The sequence below is a fragment of the Gracilinanus agilis genome, chromosome 3 (genome assembly GCF_016433145.1).
Source record: "Gracilinanus agilis isolate LMUSP501 chromosome 3, AgileGrace, whole genome shotgun sequence".
NCBI lineage: Eukaryota > Metazoa > Chordata > Mammalia > Didelphimorphia > Didelphidae > Gracilinanus > Gracilinanus agilis.
In genome coordinates, this window is record NC_058132.1 from 266,088,933 (window position 1) to 266,110,938 (window position 22,006).

At 38.1% G+C, this 22,006-nt stretch overlaps 1 protein-coding gene across 1 annotated transcript in view; it reads left to right on the forward strand.

Moving 5' to 3' along the window:
- The first annotated feature begins 292 nt into the window (after positions 1 to 292).
- Positions 293 to 22,006, forward strand: part of LY75 (lymphocyte antigen 75) — a 129,991-nt gene continuing 108,277 nt past the window's right edge. Inside the window, exons 1-2 of the mRNA XM_044669843.1 lie at positions 293 to 398; positions 18,243 to 18,614. Of these exons, the coding sequence (XP_044525778.1) occupies positions 293 to 398; positions 18,243 to 18,614 (478 nt within the window). The remainder of the gene's footprint in view (positions 399 to 18,242; positions 18,615 to 22,006) is intronic.

Here is a 22,006-nt window from a genome sequence, read left to right on the forward strand (position 1 = left end):
CCAGGAAAATGGAAAGGCAGCCTGCTGAAGCCTGCTGTTTGACCAACATCTCTCCTCTAGGTGAGTGCTCTCTCCGCCCTGGTGGGGCTCCTGAACTTGCAGCAAACTTCCACTATCTCTTAGGAGGCAGCCCTAGCTCATGTAGAGGAGCGGAGTCTGATTGGCCGCAAGCTGCAGCGGGGTGGGACCAAAGTGCAGAGGGAAAGGCTAAAAAAGCTGGGGGTGTACTAGGGGTGTGGGAGTTGTAGCTTCCCGGAGCTTTTTGCTGGGCTAGTTGCTCCAGCGAGTGAGGATGAGGACACGCCAGGCGACCCCAACTAGGTGCCAGCCTCACTTGTATTGGCAGTTTTTCCTGGTCGTTGGGTGCATAGCGGAAGGGGTGTCCCCGGACTTCACAGGTAACCCTGGACATCTTTCTCCTTTCCGGCTTCACGGGGCTTGAGCTGGGGAATGTTGCAACTGGCAGGTGCTGCCTCTGCATTCACCTCTGGGTGAATGGGGCTACCAGGGGGCTGCCATCTCTCTCAGTTTGTTTGAGAGCTGTGTGGCTTTGGGCGGGATGGAGTATGATGTACATAGTCCTTTCTTTCTTTCCTTATTTCTCACTTTTTTAAGGACCTAGTTCTCCAGGGTAGTTTGGGGAAGGAGGAAGCCTGTGTTGGTTAAAAGCTTTTTGCCCTTGTGGGTGGGGAAGTAGGGCACAGGTGTGTGCGGGGAAAAGGAACCCAGGTGCGGTTTCGGGGTGGGGACGGACGCCGAAGTGGAGGAAGGAGCCAGAAGCTTTTAGTTGTTCTTACTTCTTGTTCTACCTTCCCTAGTGTATAAATTTTCCTTCCCTGGGGCAGTCTTGTTACCTATTCCACCCTGCCTGCTCTCTATTTAGCCGGAGCTTTTTTTGCTTTTGCAAAGTATTCTGGGATTGTTCATTTTGGTTGTCTTGTCTCTAAAATGACAGCTGGAACATTGCCACAGCTCCAAACACTTCAATTTGCCGGACCCCTTCTTCAGTGCTTGTCAAAATGCTCAGGTGTTTTGGTTATTCTCCCCAACCTTGTTTTCAGTTCCTCTACTTACATCCAGCCATGGTGTATGTTTTGGGTGGTATGACTGCAGAGGATCCCCAGAAATCTCGAAACAGGGCTTTGAGGAAAACACTGGGCTAGTAAACTTGACATGTTGGCAAGAAGGCTGATAACTTTGGCCTCTTAAGCTAGATGAAGGGAACTTGTACATCTTCGATGAGAGAAGAGTTAGGAGTTTGATTTAAAGGAACAATGCTGACTGTGTAACGTTTCACTTTCTGCCAAACTGTAAGTGGTGACTAATTAGCTCGCACCTCCCATCCCTACCTTCCCACCCTAAATTACTATGGTCTGCTTTCATTTTCTTTTTCTGTCTTAGCACAAGGTGTACTAAGGATTGAGTGTGGATGTTCTCCACCCTTCAGTTTTCCACTTCTGCTGTTTCCATAAGGAATTTATGGTAAAAGAAAAAAAGTTGTGATAAAAATGAATTTTTGATGACATTATGGTTACAGTTTCTCACAACAAAACCAGAGTTTACTGAGGTTTGGCCTTCAATACACAACCATTTCAGCAATAGTTAAAGAATTTTGGCCTGGCCTGAATGTAGTGTGTGTAGAAGGAAAGGTAGGTTGGTCCAGGACTGCCTTGAATGCTAGACAAAATGGCTTAAACTTTACTTAATAAGCAAAAGTGAATCACTGAAGATTTTTGAATGAGTGGCATGAACAAGTTTATGCATAAGTAAAATTGGTAACTGGTTATGAAATATTAAAGAAAAGCATCAAAGATAACACCAATCTTTCAAGGAAATGGTAGTGTGATTGGGGGGGAAAACCCCAAAGGCATAAGGAGAAGCAGATTTGAAAGACAAACCTTCTTTTGAACATATCAGATTTGAATATGTTGGGCAATAAGAAGTATGGGATTAGAAGTATAATGATAAACAGAGCCAGTAACCAATGTTATGATAGAGGGGGAGAGAGACTAAGTCTATGAGGTGGTAACTCTCTCCTCCAGCTCTCTCCTCAGGGCCGAATATGCACTATTGAGACTTTAAGGGGGTGTCACCCTGAAACTTGGTGACCTGAATGGTCATCCCACCCCACAGGAGTTTCCCTATAAGATGAGGTATGGGGGACCCCAATCCAATTCTGAATGAGGGCCGGGTTCACGCAAGCCTCCTCCGAGGTCAGGCAACTTCACAGCAGGTGGTCTAGCTTCAAGATGGATGCAGCCAGACCAAGCTATGATTCCCCTCCCTCTCATCTCTCAGGCACTAAGGAACGCTATCTGACTAATGAATGTCTTTTATTAATATCAATATAGGGATTGGGGAAAGGAGTGAAAGGCAGAGGGATTTTGAGGTGCCCTCTTCTCTATTTCTATGAGGTCCGTCACTCGGATGGGAACCTTTGGGGTTCCCACTCCTAAGTGTCTCCCCTCACCTCTTCTCCTTTAGTTTCTATTTCTATTTCCTATTTCTATCCTTTTCTATAATTGCAAGTCAAACGGGAAAGGGTCTCTCATCAAGGTTGGTTAATGGGAGAAGGAGCCTAAGAGATTGCCCCCAAAATGGAGTCCAAACACTTAGCTAACTTGATGATTGAAGTCTTGCTGGGTGAGAAGCCATGGAATCTTTGACCAGGGAATCGAGGTTTCAATGTCCAAAGAAAGATCCTCAGGACTGGATCCAAGCTGAGATGTTCTTCTCCTCCCTCTCTCAGTCCTCCACCAGAAGTCCACCTCCTCCAGACAATTACCCAGAATTCCCTCTGGTCTCAACTGTCATAAATTGTCACCAACTGTCAGCCACTCCTTCTCTGGCTCCTCCTGTCCCATCCANTTATATCCCTACCCTTACTTTTCTTTTCATGCTTAAATTTTGATCCCATTACCTCAAGATCCTCATAAGTATCAGTTTTGTGCAATAGATTTACTTAAACCCAAGTATAAATGGCCAAAGATACAGAATTTATTAAACTTTAAAAGAGTTTGCAATTTTAAAATGTCATTCATTGCTACTACCCAAAATACTTAATGCCTAATTAGACATAGAGGATCTGGGCAATCTTTTTCTTTTGCTTTTAATTTTGAAGTTCTGGACTTTTCCATATTGTACCCAGTTGACTACCTTCCCCTCACTATCATTCCACCCTAAATTCCACTTTTCAGCTACCTTTTATATTTTGCCTTCACTACTGAATATATAAGTATTCAGTTGGAGAGAGAGAGAGAGAGAGAGAGAGAGAGAGAGAGAGAGAGAGAGAGAGAGAGAGAGAGAGAGAAAGGAATGGAAGGAATTGAGAAAAGAACCAAAGACAAAGCCTTAGGGAAAATACATGCAAGGAGTCATGAAGAGGAGGGCAAGGATTCAGCAAAGGAAACTGAACAGAACTGGTTCCATGTCACTTTTGCAATGGGAAGGGTATTCCCAGAGGCTCTGTCCTAGGCTTTCTTCTCTTTTCCCTCTGCTATCCTCAGTTAGTTATATCATTAGCTTTCATTGTTTCGATTACAGCTCTAGACAGATGACACATAATCTACCTTTTGTCTTAAATTCTTTCCCAACCTTATCTTGCATCTCCAATTGTCATATAGACCTCTCAAGCTAGATCTCCCATAGATATCTTATATTTGTTGTATCCAAAACTGAACTCCTCTTTGCTCCCCCTCCCCCAAACCCTTCCATCTTCCTAACTCCCATATTACTGTTGAATGGACTCCTATCCTTCCAAGTCACCCAAGCTTACAACCTGGTTGTCATCCTTGACTCCTTACTTTCATCCTTGTATCCAATCAGGAGTCAAGTCCTATTGTTTTTACTTTATTAATATCCCTTCTAGCCTTTTGGCACTATCCTGCTGCAGACCCTCTTCACCTTATGCTTGTACCATTGCATTAATCTGCTAATTGGTTTGGCTGTCTTCTCTCTCCCCACTTAATTCCATCCTCCCCTCAGCTGTCAGATTGATCTTCCTAAAGCATGGGTCTGACCATATTGCTCCCTTTTCCACTGAACTCCCATTCAGTAAACTAATGGCCTCCAGTAACCTTGAGAATAAAGTATAAAATTGTCTATTTGACTTTCAAAGTCCTTCATAGCCTAGCATCTTCTTACCATTTGATATTATTACACCTTACTACCCTCCATGTACTCTGCTATCCACTGGCACTGGTCTTCTTGTCATTCCCCACACAAGACATTCCATTTTCTGGTGGAGAGATTTCACTGCCTGCCTTCCTCCTCATCTCTGCCTCCTATCTTCCCTGTCTTTCTTCAAGTCTCCACTAAAGTCCTTCCTTCTGCAAGAAGCCTTTCCCACTCTTCCTCAATCGTAGTACCTTCCCTTTGATTTTACTGCCAATTTATCCTGTCTATATCTCATTTGTACACAGTAATTTGAATTACTCACCTCATCTCCCCATTGGACTGTGAACTCCTTGAGAGCAGGGACTGGTTTTGTTGTTTTCCCTTTCTTTGCAACCCCAGTGCTTAGCACAGTGACTGGCACATAGTAGATATTTAATAAATGCCGCATGACTAATCTGTCAGAAGTTTTGAGGTACAGAAGTCCAGCTGCAAGAGAATGAGGAGAAAGTGGGTGGTGAGTAAATAAGGTTGACAGCTTTTTCAAGTGTTGCAAGAAATGGAGGGAAAAAAAATTGGGACAATAGCTATTTGTTGCCAAAGGATCAAGGGGAAGTTGGTTGTTTGTTTTTGAGACTTTAACTTGTCTCTAGGAAGATATAAGTCATAGAAGGAATGTTTGCCAGAACAAATGTTGAAGAGTACTGGAGAGAATGGGAACAATAATACAGGTAAAGGAATAAATCCAAAATGACTAAAGTAAAGGAGAAAACTAGGTGATGATGTTGAGAAATTTTAAGGAACAGTGTAAGAAATTACTAATTAGAAAATGCCTGAATTAAAAATGTTATAGCTTCTAGTCTTTAGGGAAATATCTGGAAAAGCTAAGAAGTTAATTGACTTTCCCATAGTCAGACACCAATGGATCTGGCAGTACTAGAACCCAAGTAGCCCAGTCTTCCCAATACAGAGACCAATTTTTGATCTGCTACACAAAGGCCTTGCACATAATAGGTGTTCACTAAACATTTCCCATCTCAGCAATGCCCTTTCTCATACCTTTTAAGAGCTTCTGGTAGCATTATACCCTGCTGCATATACCATATTTGGAGAAATGATGAAAGGGCTGCCAGGTCAAAATTTCTATAACCTACCTGGCAATTTTCTAGTTTCATGATGCAATTGGTGTCTTGTAATCTGATTTGTAAGCATGTTGTTCTACTAAAATAAATGATCTCCAATCTCCAGGTCCTGGAGAAGAACCTGTAAATCCTTGGATTAATGTAACTTCTTGATTTACCTTTTAGAAAGTCAAGTAATTTGGAGTGGATTCAGGGTTACTATCTGTCAACTTACTCCATCAGTTCTCAAATTCCTACTTGGTAGACCATTTCAAGGTTTGGAATGAATTCCTTAGAGAATCCCTAACTTTTTTCAAACAGCTCAGGTGCCACTTCCTAAGGAACCAAAAGGAAAAGCATTTTATTAAGTATATACTATGTACCAAGCACCATAACAAAGCACCTTGCAAATATTACCTCATTTGATCTTCACTATAACCTCAAAACTCAGGAGCTCTTATGTCCATTTGAGGAAACTGAGAAAAACAGGACCAGGGCCACATAGCTAGGAAGTGTCTAAGGCCAGACTAAATTGAGTCTTCAAGATTTCAGATCTAGTGTTTTATCTACTTTACCACTTGGCTGCCTCCATATAGCTGCATCCTTTAAGAAGCTTTCATGTCATGAAATTGCTTTGCATATATTACTTACTTCTGTACATGTTGTATCCCTTCCACCAAGGAGAATGTAGCTTCCTGTGGGTAGGAATACTTGTATTATTGACCCAAGCATGAAGAAAGCACTTAATGAATGAATGGTTACCTACAAAGTGTTATAAGATCAAAGTTCTGAGGCTGCTAATGGATAACTTTAACTTAATAAAATATTTCCTTTTTTTAGCCCATTCTATTTTCCAAAGTAAATATTGTGCCATTTAAAAAAAATTCTGAACTTCCTCAGGCTTTCCCTTCTTCCCACCACCATTGTCGGCATCTTTTGTCACATACTAAATATGTAACTTCCTGTGTAGAAATTATTTCACCAACATATTGCAACCCTTCTATCATTTATGACTTTAGACAGTTTCTTTGGGCTTTCCTTGTATTCTCATTAAACTCTGACAGCTTTTGAACTAGATACTATAGGTACCTATTTTACAGATAAGAGATTCAAAGTGGTTAGTTGATTTGTTGACCTCATAATTAGAGTCAAAAAGGGAATTTGAACCCCGGGCTTCCTGACACTTGTCTAGGATTCTATAGAGCAGTGTTGGTGAAGGTTTTCAAATTCAGGTCCCCAGACTGCAATTTCAAGCTACCTGTGAGGCATTAACCCATTACCCCAGAGAGCTGAGGGAAGAAGTGCTCACTTTGGGCAGTTGGGAATGCAAAAAATGTCCTTGGGTGCTGGGAAGAGGGAGAATAGAACAGTAACTCCTCAAGTGCCAGCTCTGCATTCGTGCTGTGCCTTCACCAACACTGCTATAGAGTATGCTATACTGCCTCTTGCTCTTAGTTATACTAATTGTATCAATCCCAGTTTTAGTGTTAAATATCACTCCTGGAAGTAAGCCATCTGGCTTGAAAGCAACTATAGACCCTGCCTGTAGATTCAGAGAAGAAAAAGAGGTAATGCCCAAAGTAACCACACCAGGCCCAGAATGCAGCACAATGTCTCTAATGAGTGAAGTTATTGGAGTTCCAAAAGTGATAGAGAATATAAGGACAAAAGAAGGACTTTTGCTATTTTTCAAGAAGACTTCCTAAAGCAGTCCTAGCACTCCGGCACACTTTCTAAATACAGATGTAATAATTATAATAAACTGATCTCTTTAAGGGAATTCAGCTGAGATAAGTAAAGGTTATAGACACAAAATTCTTTAAGAAGTTTTCCCACAGATTAATCTGCAAAGGAGTATTGGGAAAGCTCTATGAAGAGCTCAGAGGAAAGCAATGTTTCTGGTTTAACAAGAGAGGGAAGCAGGTCAACCTTTATTAGATGCCTACTATACGCCAAGCACTTTCCTTAGCCCTTGGGATACTAAGAATAGCCAAAGATAGTCTCTGCTCTTAAAGAGCTTATCGTCTAAGGGTGGGGAGACAACATGAAAACAACTATATATAAACAATGTAAAAGTATATATGCATATAAATATGTGTATACATATATGTGTGTATATATATTATTTTTGATCACCCTCCCCCAACTTCTCCCTTCCTTGTATTACTCCCCTCCCTTATTCCTTTTCTTATTCCCCTTTCTTATTCCCCTTCTACTTCTCTACAGGGTAAGATAGGATTCTATACCCCAGTGAATCTGGCTGTTCTTCCCTCTCTGAGCCAATTCTAATGAGAGTAAGTTTTAAGTATTACCTGTCACCACTCTCACTCATGTTCCCTCCACTGTAATAGTTCTCCTCCCCCCACCTCTTTATGTGATATAATCTATCCCATTTTACTTCTCTCTTCCCATTTCTCTCAGTATAATTCTCTTTTTCACCCCTAGATTTTTTTATATATCATCCTAAAAATTCCAAGAATTACAGATATCATCTTTCCATATAGGAATATAAACAGTTTGACTTCATTGAAGCCCTTAATTTTTTTCTCTTTCTTATTTCCCTTTTTATGCTTCTCTTGAATTTTATATTTAGACATCAAATTTTCTTTTTTTAAGTCTGGTATTTTCTTCAGGAATTCTTGGAAATCTTCTATTTAATTAAATGATCATACTTTCCCCTGAAAGAATATAGACAGTTTTGATGGGTAGGGTAGGTGATTCTTGGTTGTAAACCCAGTTCCCTTGCCTTCTGGAATATCATATTCCAAGCCTTGTGGTCCTTCAATGTGAAAGCTGCCATATCCTGTGTAATCCTGATTGGGGCTCCATGATATTTGAGTTGTTTCTTTTTGGTTGCTTCCGGTATTTTGTCCTTAGTCTGGGAGCTCTCAAATTTGGCTATAACATTCCTGGGAGTGGTTATTTGGGGATTTATTGTTGGAGGTGATCTGTAGATTCTTACAATTTCTATTTTACCCTCATGTTCACAAATATCAGGACAGTTGGGTTTTTTTTAATAATTTTTTATAATATGATGTCTAGGTATTTTTTTTTTGCTCCTGACTTTCAGGTAGTCCAATAATTCTTAAATTGTCCCTCCTGGATCTCTTTTCCATGTTAGTTGTTTTATCAATGAGATATTTCATATTTTCTTCATTTTATTTATTCTTTTGATTTTTTTATTGTTGTTTCATTGTCTCTTGATATCTTGTGGAGTCAGTTACTTCTATTTGCCCAATTCTGATTTTTAAAGCCTGAATTCCTTTATGACCTTTTGATCCTCCTTTTATATCTGGTCCATTCTATTTTTCATGGAACTCTTTTCTTCATTGGATTTTTTGCCACTTTTTCCAGTAAGTCAATTTCACTTTTTAAGAATCTCTTCATCATTGGTTTTTTGTACTTCTTTTCCAGTTTACTAGTTTTGCTTTTTAAGCTGTTATTTTCTTTTTGCCTTAGTTTTGTTATGTTTTCCCAGTTTTCTTTGACCAGTCTTATTTGGTTTTTTAATTCCTTTTTGAGTTCTTCCAGAGCTTGAGACCAATTTCCACTTTTCTTTGAAGTTTTACATGTGGTTGGTTGGATATCACCATTCCCTATTGACTCTGTCTCTGTAGAAATTTTCTAAGGTTAGGTGTTTTTTTTTTGCTGTTCATTCATTTTTCCAGATCTTTTTTGCCTGTGGACTGGAAATTCTGAAAGCTGCTGGCTATCTCTCCTCTGTAACTGGCTTGCAGGGCTCTGCACCATGAGCTACTTTGCCCTGGGGCTTCACCACAGCATAGGCATGAAAGGGTCAAGCACTATGGATTTTTTGGCTTCCCTGTGGGTTGGAGCCAGGGTCTGGGACTTCAAAGGATGGGTCTGGGATGTGAAGTGCTCAGTTTTTGCTGTATCCAGAGTCCCAACATCCCAAAGTTGGACTTTTCCCAGGCTCAGAACATCACAAAGTAAATTGGGGTTTGAGAGAATTGGCCAGCACTCCTCTGTGTGCAGTACTGCTTCTGGTTCCTGTACAGGTAGAGAATTTTGTACTTTTTGAACTACATTTCCCCAGAGTTCCTTTTGTCTCCCAGCATCTCTTTACCTGTGCCTCCATATTTGTGTGGTTTTGCTCTCTTCTTTCACAACTGCTGATGGGTTAGGTAGATTTTTTTACTTTAGTTATTATTAATAAAACTTTTAAAATATAATAGTTATTGTATATTAATTTTAATCTTTAGCCCATGAAAATCAACTCTCTCTACCTACCTATCAAGTTGTACTCAGAGGGAGAGCCCCCTCACTCCTTTCTTTCAGCTGTTGTTTTTGTCTCTTATCATTTTGAGAGACTCTTTAAAGATTGGTTTAGAAGAGTTGTCAGAACAATTTTAGCTTTTGCTGCTACTAGGGTGCCATCTTGCCTCCATCCCTCCCACTCAAGATTTTTTAGCTAGGGAGTGCCATGGTCAAATCTTTGCCAATGGACAATTATTTTTATAGCCCCTGTGATGGATTAGTTGTAGGGGAAAGAGACTAGAAGGCAAAGAGAACAATTAGGAACATACAGTAGTAGTATGGATAGGATAAAAAGGTTTAGGATTAAAGTGGTAACCACAGAATGGAGTGGAGTGGGGAATAAATATAAAGACTAATATGAAGAATAATTACTAGGACTTGGCAACTGATTAGTTTGGGGTGGGGAAATTAATCACTGTACTAACTAGGTGGTACAGTGGAGCACTGGGCTTGAAATCAGAAAAACTCATCTTCATGAATTCAAATCTACCCTCAGACTCTTACCAACTATGTGACCCTGGGCAAGTTACTTACTCCTATTCATCTCAGTTTCCTCATCTGTAAAGTTAAGTGAAGAAGGAAATGGCAAATCACTCCAGTATCTTTGCCAAGGAAAAACCAATATGGAATCACAAAGAATCAGATAGTATTGAAATGACTAAACAACAAAATAATGATGACCATGTGGTTGTAAACATGACTAGGAAGATATTACTTTCAACAGAAATAAAGAAATTTGGAGAAAAGATGGATTTAGAATAGAAAAATGAATGTTGAATTTCAATTACTGATGAGACCATCAAGTAAAGTTGTCTAAGAGAAAGTTGGTAAGACATGATTAGAATTTGGAAGAGTATTTAGGGCTATAAATGTAGATTTGGGGGTTATTTGCATTGGAATGATTATTGATCCATGGTAATAGATCTGTGATCACCAAGGGAGCTTATAGAGAAGAGAGCTGTCAGCACAGAGCCTTAGGGAACTTTTAAGATTGGGAAATGTAAGTCCAGAAAAAGGATGCTAAAAAAGAAAATGAGGAAGTGGTGTCAGAGGAGCCAACAAGAGAGCATATCCAGGAGGCAGGAAGGTTAATAATATCAAAAGCTGCAGTGAGATTTAGTTAGATGAGTGCAGAAAAAAAAACCCACAATAGATTTAGCAGTTTAAAAAAGTGTTAGTAACCTTGAGAGACTAATGTTTGTAAAAAGACAGGGTCAGAAGTCATATGGCAAGGGATAGAAAAGTGATTAGTCAGTGGGGAATTGTCAGAGTAAAAATAAGTCTGAGTGTTTGGGTAGTGAAGGAGTACAGAGATGTAGGGAACTGGCTTGGGGAAGTAGCCAGATAAAAAGCCAACCTTTTTTTTTTTAAGAATTAAGGACATATAGGCATATTTCAGACCAGTAAAAGGAAAAGGAGATAAAGATTAAAAAGAGAATGAGATTGACTGGGAAAGCTTATGGAAGAAGTTGGAGGAGATGGGATTGATTGCATATTTAAGTAGACAGATTGGCATTGCCACCTCAGAGACTGGAACTAAGGGAAAGTAGAGAAGGGATTTGAAGGATAGAGGAGGTAACATGAAGGAGCTCACAATGTTGAGTTTAACTCCATTCTTTTGTATTATCCAGTCCAGAACTTTGGTACTATGACCTACCAGCTTTTTCTATCATCTATAAAGTGAGGTAATCTCCTGAAAGAGAATGTGCCAAAGTTATTGAGACTTCTATCCTGTCTGTCTATATGTTTATTTCATACAAATTCTGAGTGTCATAAGCTTGGGCTCTTCAAGCTGGCAATAGCACATTCTTGGTAAATGGCACCCAACAAATAGATTCCTATAGATTGCCTCACAAAACAGTACTGTACATTTATTAAGCATAAAGAATTGAAATCAACCTTCGTGCATATTTAGGGGAATTTTAGCTCATAGACATGCAAATTGATGTTCTCCAAAATGGGAAGTAACTCAAAAAAGAAACCAATTAGCATTAGGACCCAAGTTTTAATATCTAAATCACACACATTTTCAATACACCCAGAAGACAGGTGGGAGATGACCAAAGCTCAGGTTCATAAGACAAACATATGTAGGGAAAACTCAACTAAAGTGGATATACAACTTGGCGAGCATAGTTAGTAAAAAAAAACCTACAAATCTTCTGAATTATCTAAAATGAATCTGGCAAGAATTACATTTATTTTATGCAGTGTCTCCATAATGGCTTGGTCTTTCATGCAAGGTCTTTGCAACTTTTGATTCGTAAACGTCCCAAATTTAGTGTAACAAATTCTAGAAATATACAATTATTACAAATGGTTTGTCCTTACCCTTGCCAAATGCATATGTTTCATCCCTACAGCTATTGCACCCTTGGTCTAATTCTGGTTCTAATTCATGCTCTGATTGTTGTTCTGATTTATTTTAGTATTCATCGTGTAGTGAAAGTACCTCTGAGAAGACAGACAAAACAATAGATTCCTTTCCTGGATTTCTGTTGGATCATTTTTTTCCCTTTCCAGTACATTGCTTTCCTTTTAAGTCTTCTCATGTATCTCTAAATTCTTCATTTTCATTGTTTCTTATAGTGTAATAATATCATTACATTAATAGCACCATAATTTTTGTAGCCATTCCCCAATCAGTGGGCTGGTTCTTTGCTACTACGAAAAAGTACTACTCAATATTTTGTTCTATATAAGAACTTTCTTTCTGTCTTTTACATCCTTGGGCTATATGCCTAGGAAAGGATGTTGAGATCACAAAGTATGAATACTTGAGTGACTTTTCATGCATAATTCCAAATTGTTTTCCATAACGGTTGGGCCATTCATAACTACCAACAACATATTGGTATATCAGTTTTCCTGCAACCTTGCCCAATTGGGCAATTTTTACTAACTTGCATTGGACTTTTTATTTAGAACATGAAGAAAAGGAGATTTTCTGAGCCCTTAAACATTAAAAAAGAAATATGATAATTCAGGGCAAGCGGCAGAGAGGGCAAATATCTCCTGAGCAAGCCCGAAAGTGGGGAGAAGGAAAAATACATAATAGTGTCCTTCATTTCTCAAAGCAAAAAGCAGCATCAAAAGAACATTTCCTACTTCCAACCCTCTCCCCTAAATACTCTGCATGTTCTTTTCAGTGTATATGTATTCAAATTGCAGAACGGATGTCTATGGTTAAAAACTTTTACTTTCCCATGACAAAAAAAGTACTTAGAATTGTTCTTGATTCTAGCATATCTCTTTCTATTTAAACCTGTCACTGTTGAAAACATTTGATTCTTTTCTACCTAGGCAAATTAGATAGCAAAGAAAAGATCATTATAAAACCCTTTGATATTTTCAAGAACCTTCCTAATTTATTGTGGAAGAGAGGAAGATGTGTAGGAAGATCTGTTGTAGATGGTGTTCTGATGTGTTTTTAGTCTGAAAATCGCTTCTTTTAAATTATAGTTAATTGTTTAGGTCCTGATAAAGCCTGGTTCTAGAACTGGCAATTCATGTATTATTGCTTCCTATCAACCAAGGGTTAGGCTCCTGGTCATCCAGGTTGGCGAATGGGACTGGCCTTTTATTTTAAAAAGCTTATCAAAATCTGTTATGTTTACATGCTTTTATTTATTAACCTATATAGTTCTCATCTCCCTTATCCTTGAAACAAAAAAAAAAGAGGAGGAAAAGCAATATTTCAACAAACCAATTCAAGAGCAACAGTAGAGTCTAACAGGATGTTCAGTATTTCATGTATCTAGTCACCCTCACTCCCTCTGCAAGAGAGGAAGATGCATTTTCTCAAGTCATCTTCTTGGCCATACAATTATGCAAGGTTTAATTTTTGTTTTGTCTTTGTCTTTCAATTTGAATCATTGTAGTTGTTATGAGATGTTTTTATTCTAGTTCAGCTTAATTCACTATGTTAGTTCACAGCAGTGTTCTTATGTTCCTGAATTGATTATGTTTATCATTATATACAATCTAGTAATATTACATTCACATACCACAGTTTGCTTAGCCATTTCCCAATATGTTGGCACGTTTTGTTTCCAAAATTTTTGTTGCTACAAAAAGTACTGATATGAATATAGTATTTTATGTCATGTTATCAAACATTTATTAAGCATCCACTGTGTACCAGGTATTGTGCTGGGTATATAAAAAAGGCAAAAAATGTTCCTGTTCTCAATGAATTTAGTCTAATGGGAGTAGCAACTTGAAAATAACTGGGTACAAATCTTAAATATGTGTATTTGTGTGTGCATGTGTATACTTCCTTAGACAATATGTAATGGGATTGTTTGATCAAAGAGTATGGAAATTTTAGTAACTAAAAAAAAACAATTTAATTGTTTTCTAGGATAAGTGGGTAAATTCACAGCTTCGTTCACAACATATTAACTGGCTTCAAGAGCAGAAAAGGAAGTGCCCTTTAAGGGAAGGGAAACAGTGGTATTTTCACAATAGGTAATTGTACCACCTTTATGATTCTACTGTTCCCATAATGGAATCCGAGACAAACTGAATATTCAAATATTGCCAAAGAGAATCTATATTTTAGCTTCACTAGGTCTTGTATAAGTGCCCTAGTAAGCAGACTGATAACACAACATGTGACATTTGAAGAAATTTTTTTAATGGTTTGAATTTCCTCTACATTATGGGTTATTAACCTGGGGTCCGTGAGCCTTCAAAAATATATATTAATAACTATTTCTATCAAATTGATTTCCATCATAGTTATGTGTACTTTACTTTATGCAATTTAAAAGCATTCTTCAGAGAAGGAGTACTAACACTCCTTGCACAACTGGGGAGAACTACCTCAAGGTTGGGAAATTAATAGCAATAAGTATCTGAACTGAAGGATAACTTCAAAGAAGTTCAGAGTGATGGCAGTGAAAGATAAAATGAATTCCTTTGGTTTGCCATGTCTGCTATTCTTCTTTCCAAAATATAAATGAGTTTTAGTAACTTTTTCCTGTGGAGCTTTTCACATGGGTTAGTAGGATTTTCATTTGGGATCATTTTTTCTTTATTGGTAAAGTGGAGTATGGATTAGTTTCAGAAGTGTTTTTTTTTTCAAACCCTTACTTTCTATTCTAATAACAATTCTAAAACAGAAAGGCAAGGGCTAGGCAAATATGGGGTTAAGTGACTTGCCCAGGGTCACGTAGCTAGGAAGTATCTGAGACCAGATTTGAACCCAGGTTCTCCCAACTCCAGACCTGTCACTCTGTGAACCTACCTCCCCCCACAGAAATGTTTACTGTTTGTCCAAAAATGGTTGTCAGATGATGAACGAAGCAGCTTCTGATAAATCTTAGCTTTCACTTTTTGTGAAATTCATGCTTGGGCATGAAATTTTACTGTGAGCCTCAGTTTCCTTAATTTTTAAATGAGGAGGTTGTACTCAATGGCCTCTCAGATTCCTTCCAGCTACAAATCTTGATCCTACTAAATATCACAGGGTAGGTTTATTTCAGACATTTACTGTTTAATGTGAAATGACTATTTATTGTGAATTAAAGTTTTTAAAAATTAGTCTTAAAAAACAAAAACTCTTTTTCATACATTCTTAGAGGGGCTGAGAAACTATCAAAGGGCAACTTAATTAGAGGATTTGAAAAGTTGAATGTTTTTAGTCTACGTTTGTTCAAAATCCTTGATTTTTAAGTCCCTAAATAATAAAAAAAATCTGCATAAGTCTCTATATCTTTTAGGAGGTGTGTGAATGTAGTGAGGTTGTTCAACCTCATGCGAAAATCAATCTAATTTCAGATTTTCCTGGAGGAATGACAAAGTTTATCTTAAGAAACTAGAGTGTTCTTCAATGTACTTCAAATTATATAGTGCCAACTTCATGCAAAGCACTAATGTAATCAGAAGTGGGGATAGGAATACACACACACACACACACACACACACACACTCACTCACTCACACACACACACCCCCTTGTCCTCAAAAACTTGAAAGTTTGACATAGGGGATTCTTTTGTCAGATTATATTGGATTAGATGTGGTTCTTCCCACCTCAGAGATTCTAAACTCTGAGAGTCAGTGAATTCTTCCTCCTACCCTGACAGCTTAGACAAGAGGCAGATTTCAGTGAAAGGAAGACATCAAAGATGAAGAGGAGGGGAATTGTTAGTGAGTGGTGTGGATTCCATAGAGCACAGTGAAACTAAAAGCCCTAAGAGAATAAGGACTGGGAAATGTAAGGGCCAAACTGGATGGAGATGAGTTTGTGGGCAGAGGTAATCTGGGAGAATTTGTACTTCTCATAACAGTGACTGTGTAGCACAAGTCTTCAGGGAACAGGAAGTGAGAATTTTCTTATGAAAGGATTGGGGAAGTGCCATTTGTTTAGAGCCTTGGCCTTCAGGTCATGGGATAATGGATGGTGCAGAATCATTTCCACCAGAATTAACATTCTCTACGTTATATGGCTCCAAGCACTGAACTCGGTGTTAGGAAACCTGAGTTTGAATTCTGTCTGCCCTTAATCACCTCTGTGATCTTGGACAAAACATTGAACCTTGAGTACCTTGGATTAAATGACCTCCATTATCCCTGCCAGCTCTAAATCTGTGATCCTTTGAAGGATAAAATCAAGTGAAAGCTAATTCTAGTTATTTTTAAATGTGGAACAGTCAAGGATGGAGGACTCCTGTGGATAGGATGTTAAGAGAAATTAGAGATAATGCCATCTGACACAAAATGAAGAAATAAGTTTGGAACTGTCAGGTTCGCCCAGATGATCTAGTGGTCATGACACCTGCCATAGGTAATTACCTAGAAGATAAAGAGGGAATAATGGCTAGAATAGAGGTGTCTCTGAGAAGACAGTGGTAAGGAAAAGGAAGAGTGAGATGATTAAAGTTGCTTTCCTAATCATAACAGAAGCATAGCCTTGTGGCAAGTACTTATTCATGTATGGTAAAACTAAAAATAACTATTTTTAAAGGGTCTTTGTCTTGATTTTTTTTTAACTGAGCACCAATTGTTCCTTTCAGTTGATGGAAATTTTCACCTTTTAACTATTATGTCATCAGTTCTTGTTGGGTTATTTTACTTGTATTCAGAGAAGAAAGTGTATGTAAATGAAACCAGTCCCAGTGAAGTGTATATCATATTGAAAGTCCCTTATGGTACCGAAAATAGTCTGGTTCTTTGTCTGGAGTTTTTCAATCCCATGCCTTTAGTCATTTAAATTTGCTAAACAAATTTGAGTTTTATTTATATTTTCATGATTATACTAAAATTCATTTTTAAAATTCCTTTGCCAAATAATGATGATTATTTGTGCAAGTCACTTCATTCCTTGGGGCCTTGGATTTCTCATCTGTCAAATGAGGGGGTTCAACTAGATGGTCCCTGAGTTCCTTACAACTCCAAATTTGTGAACTTAAAAAGTCAGTGAATGAATTTAAAAAAAAAAACCCTTACCTGCTGCCTTAAGATTGATACTAACTATTGGTTCCAAAGCACAAGAGTGGTAAAGGCTAGGCAATTGGGATTAAGTGTCTTGCCCAGGATCACACATCTAGGAAGTATCTGAGATTAGCTTTGAACCCAGAATCTCCTACCCCTAGGCTTGGTTCTTTATGCACTGAGCCACCTAGCTGCCCCCAATACAAATTTAAGAAGCAAGTATTTTGTCCCTGGCATTTTGCTAAGCACTGGGGGATACAAAGAAAGGTTAAAATAAAAAACAATCTGCTCCCAAGAAGGACAGTATAATTGGGAGAGAAAATATGCCAACAGCTATGTTGAAACAAGCTATATAAAAGAAAAATTGTAAATAATCAACAAAGGGAAGATACTAGAATTAAGAGGGATGAAGAAATGTTTTCTTTAGAAAGTATAGTTTTAAATGAAATTTGAAGGAAGTCAGAGCAGTTTGGTGGTGAATTGGAAAAGGACAGGCATTGGAGTCATGAAGACTCATCTTCCTATGTTCAAACCTGGCCTCAGACACTGCCTGAGTGACATTGGGCAAGTCACCTAACCCTGTTTGCTTCAGGTTCCCATCTGTAAAATGAGCTGGAAAAAAAATGGCAAGCCACTCCAGTTTCTTTGTCCAGAAAACTCCAAATGGAACCATGAAGAGTTGGGCCCCACTAAACAACAACAATAACTACCACAACAAGGAAGATAAGAGGCAGACTTGATGAGAGAGAACATTCCAGGCATGGAAGACAGCTTATGAAAATGCTAGGGAGTCAGGAATATAGTCTTGTTCAGAGAACAGTGAAGGAGGCCAAGGGCACTGGATCACAGAGTGTGTAGCAGAGTATCAGCTGAAAGAAGATTGGAAAGGTGGGAAAAGGTCAAGTTATGAAGGGCTTTTAATGCTAAATGGAGGATTTTAAATTTGCTCCTGGAGGTGATTAGTTGCCACTGGAATTTATTGTGTTAGGGATTACTAATGATGATGCCATATTTGTCTTTATGAGGAAATGCAAGCATGATTATCTCCTCTTTACAAAGTAGGAGACTGATGGAGAAACTCTCCTGTTGCAGCCTGGAGAGCAAAGAGAGCAAAGCCCGCCTCCAAGGGAATGTGATAGCCAAGGGCATCCTACTTTATCACACTGGAAATTAGTTTTCTTCAGATAGAAGAATGCTTTCTATAATAATGTAGCACTATTGAGATCATTCCTTGTGCTCAGGCATTTTTCATAGGATAAAGGTTTCTTTATTGTTTGTTTTTTCACCCAGATAATGGCCCCTTCACCATCCGCCATGAAAACTCAGGTAAATGCCTTAAAACTGTGAATGGTTGGGTCGTAGCTGCGGACTGCCAGAAAACCAACGACATGCAATGGAAATGGGTGTCACAGCATCGCCTCTTCCATATAGAATCTCAGATGTGCCTCGGAATAGATATTGCCAAGCCAAAAGATTCCTTGAAAATGTTCAGCTGTGACTCAAATGCTATGTTATGGTGGAAATGCGAGTATGGTTCTTTGTACAGTGCTTCCCAGTACAGCCTGACTCTAAAGAGTGGGCAAGTGACAGCAAATGTAAATTCGTCCGACACCTGGACAAAAGGAGACTCCAGGGAACATCTTTGTGACCAGCCTTACCACGGTGAGTATCTAGCAATAACTTGTCCTTCGGTTAATACATACTTTTTCTTGTTATGTTTAACATTCAACTCATTTAGCCGAAAGTTCCTACTATTATAAGTACCTAATTATAATTGCATATCCAAGAAGTGGGGAAATAGTTAAATTAACAGGGTTTCATTTGGAAATAGATAAAGGTCATTTGGGGTTTTGGTCTAGTAAGACCTATGCTGGGAATGGATTATTATATTTGTCACTCAACTGCAAATTTGGATATAACAGGAACATTTCTAATATGCTTTTCTCTCCCTTACTCTATTATTTTCAGCATCATGATAGTTGTATTTCTGTTAAAACTGTCAAGGAATTAGTTTTCTCTATTTTATTAACTGATCCTAACTCAAAAAATGGCTATTCACAGAGAGTCTTAAACTTGATTTGCTTCAGAACCCCTGACATTTTTTCCCTTAATTTTGAATTCTAAGTGTATTTTGCTCTCTCTCATTCCTCTAATTAACTCTTCCCTTTCAGATTACCTTCATCTGTTTTATAGCTCGTAGGCTCCCCATCAGATCATTTGCTTCTTGAGGAAGGAGACTTTCTTTTTTCTTTCCTTCTTTGAATCCTCAAAACTTAGCACAGTACCTGGCACAGAGGAATCATTTAATAAAAACTTCTTGACTGATTGATAATCATGTCACATGCAAACAGATTTGTTAACCTCTTCTTTACAGATGTTTATTCTTTCTTTCTCATGCCCCAGTGCTATAGCATTCAGTTCTAAAATTAGGTCAGATAGGTGAGGACCAGACAGCCCCATATTGTATTCATGAGGAATGGGGGAAGAAGGTGATGGGGGAAGAATAACTCAGGATTCTAACTTAAAAAAAAAATAGTTTGTCATATTAAAAGGGGAAAAATCCTCCTATTCCTATATTTTTCATGGATTTTTTAAACATAAATGGAAATTATACTTCAAAAGCCAATTCTGAATTCATTATTACAATTATATATTTTTACTACTTATTTTCCTAGCTGACTCATTTCTGCATTCCTTATAGAAGTTCTTTTTGGTCATAAGAAATAATTTTTATCTGTTGATATCTCCTATTTACCAAGATTTGATTTAATAATTTTGCCTCATATATTCATTAATGCCTCTACTTAGGTCCTATCTTATTACCTCATTATGGCATGAGAAACTCTGAGATATCGGAAGCAAGGCCACAAATTTGTAAGCTTTAGCAGAACCTCCCACACTAGACAAACTTTAAGTCTAGGCCTAAATATAGTAACTGTTGTTCAAGAGTAAGCCTGACAAAAGTCCCTTTCCTACAATGTTGGTCACCAGGTGGTGAATTTTTAGCCTCACCACTCATGAGATCATCTGCTCAGGCAAAGAGAAACTATATCTTGCATCCACAGAAGGCTAAACCACACGGATTAAAGAAGCACTAGATGTTTTGAATAATGATGATTCTTTAGTGATATTGGCCTGTCTTGCCAGCTTTTTTCTTTCTCCATCTCTTAGTATTGGCTTTTTTTCTCTGTGAAAAAATCCCATTTCTCATTATTTCACAAGAACATAGTTATGATACATCGAAGGGCTATTACTGATGTAATTAAGTAAGACCTTTTCCTTTGGCCATATTCCCCTTTCAATTTAGGAGAAATGAACAGTTTTCCCTTACTTTCCCACCCTCTTTCTTGGATTTAGCAACCATTTGTTGGTTAGTTTTTAGAGTTTGTGCTGTAAAAATTTTACTCTACTCTGGAAATTGAAAAAAAGTGTTAGCCACAGTCCCAAAATTGTAATAGAGAAAAACATTGAACAAAGTTTTTAGTTTGCTGCTTTTTAAAACAAAATCCATTATTATCCCCCTTTGTGGATTATAAATTGGCTGAGTTCTTCCACTTCTTTCCTCTCCACCCCTTATTTCTCTTTTCCTTTTGTTTTTTCTCAGTAAATTTTGCTTAGATTATAATGGGCTGAGGCCACTAAAGCCCCATCTAGTAGACTATTTAATTCCTTCCACTGGTTGTAATCAGGCAGTGTTTCAAGTGGACTCAGCAATGTTCAGTCAGTGGTAATAGTTAGCCCTAATAAGCAAAGTTAGGGAGCAAGGAACCTAAAATTAGAGCAGAAGCAAGATGCAAAAATGCTCAGAGCCTGATGGGAATCAAGGCACACCCCAACCATGGGCCTGGTTGTCTACAAATAGAAGATGAAATTAAGAGACCTTCTTTAACTCAAGAAATCTGGCATTTAGATTTTCTTCCTCTCTTGAAAAAACACTGATGACTTTGAACAAAGTGTAATGTGAAGAGATTATGTGTTTTCTGTGCCATGTAATATTTTCTTACTTTCAAAATGTATTCCTGATACTTAACAATGGTCATGTTGTCTGCATATCCTTTTCTATAATAGCATGGCACAGTGACATGTTAATTGGATTTGGAGTCAGAAGTCATGGATTCATATTCCAGCTCTGCTTTTTATGGCCTTTGCAACCTTGCACCAATCATTTTATTTCTCTCAAGCCTCAGTTGCCTCAATTCTAAAATGAAGGTGTTGGACTAGATGCCCTATCTTCAACCTCAAAATCTATGATCTTATAGATATATTTCCAACTTTCCTCCAGGCAACTTATAACTATACTTCTGACCCAGGATCTCTAGGTTTTAGGGATAACACTTTTACATACTGATATTTATTTTGCTGTTCAAGACAGATATGATACATCGAAGGGCTATTACTGATGTAATTAAGAAAGACCCAGCTAGCACAAACTCTCACAAGTGATAAACATCTAGGCTAATCATTCATGTTGTACAAGAATACACACTATGGATACAGACTAAGAATGCAATTGAAACTCATTGTTCATTTGCCTCTTTTTTTACTAACAAATAAGTGACTATCTGTCTAATTACTGAAATAGTAGATTTGCTCTGTTGACCATAACACTATTATTTTAAGGCTTCTTTCAACGCAAGCTGGTGTGTTGAGAGGAGAACATTTCCCTTGAGAGCTGATCATCTAGCTACAGGAAACACAGGGGACTGAAGAAGTCCAGAAACAACAGGATATGAACAGAAAAAGAATTCATTGAGCAGTTAGGAGGGTTTAACAGGGTTTTGGTTATTGTTGATCACTTAAATTGACATTCTTCAATAAGGTTTGCTAGCATGCTTCAGTTATGTTCTTTCCCCTTCCAACTTTATTCTTTGAGATAAAACTGTAGAATATCAAGAAAGCAGTCAGCATGTTCCAGTGGACCAAGGACATTCTTTGCTCAAATAGGCTTTTTTGTAGCCTGAGAAGCAAGGGTAGTAAAGAGATTGGATTAGATTGGTCATTGAGGTCCTTCCAGCTCAAGTTCTATACTTCTTTGAAATCCTGGATAGTGCAAC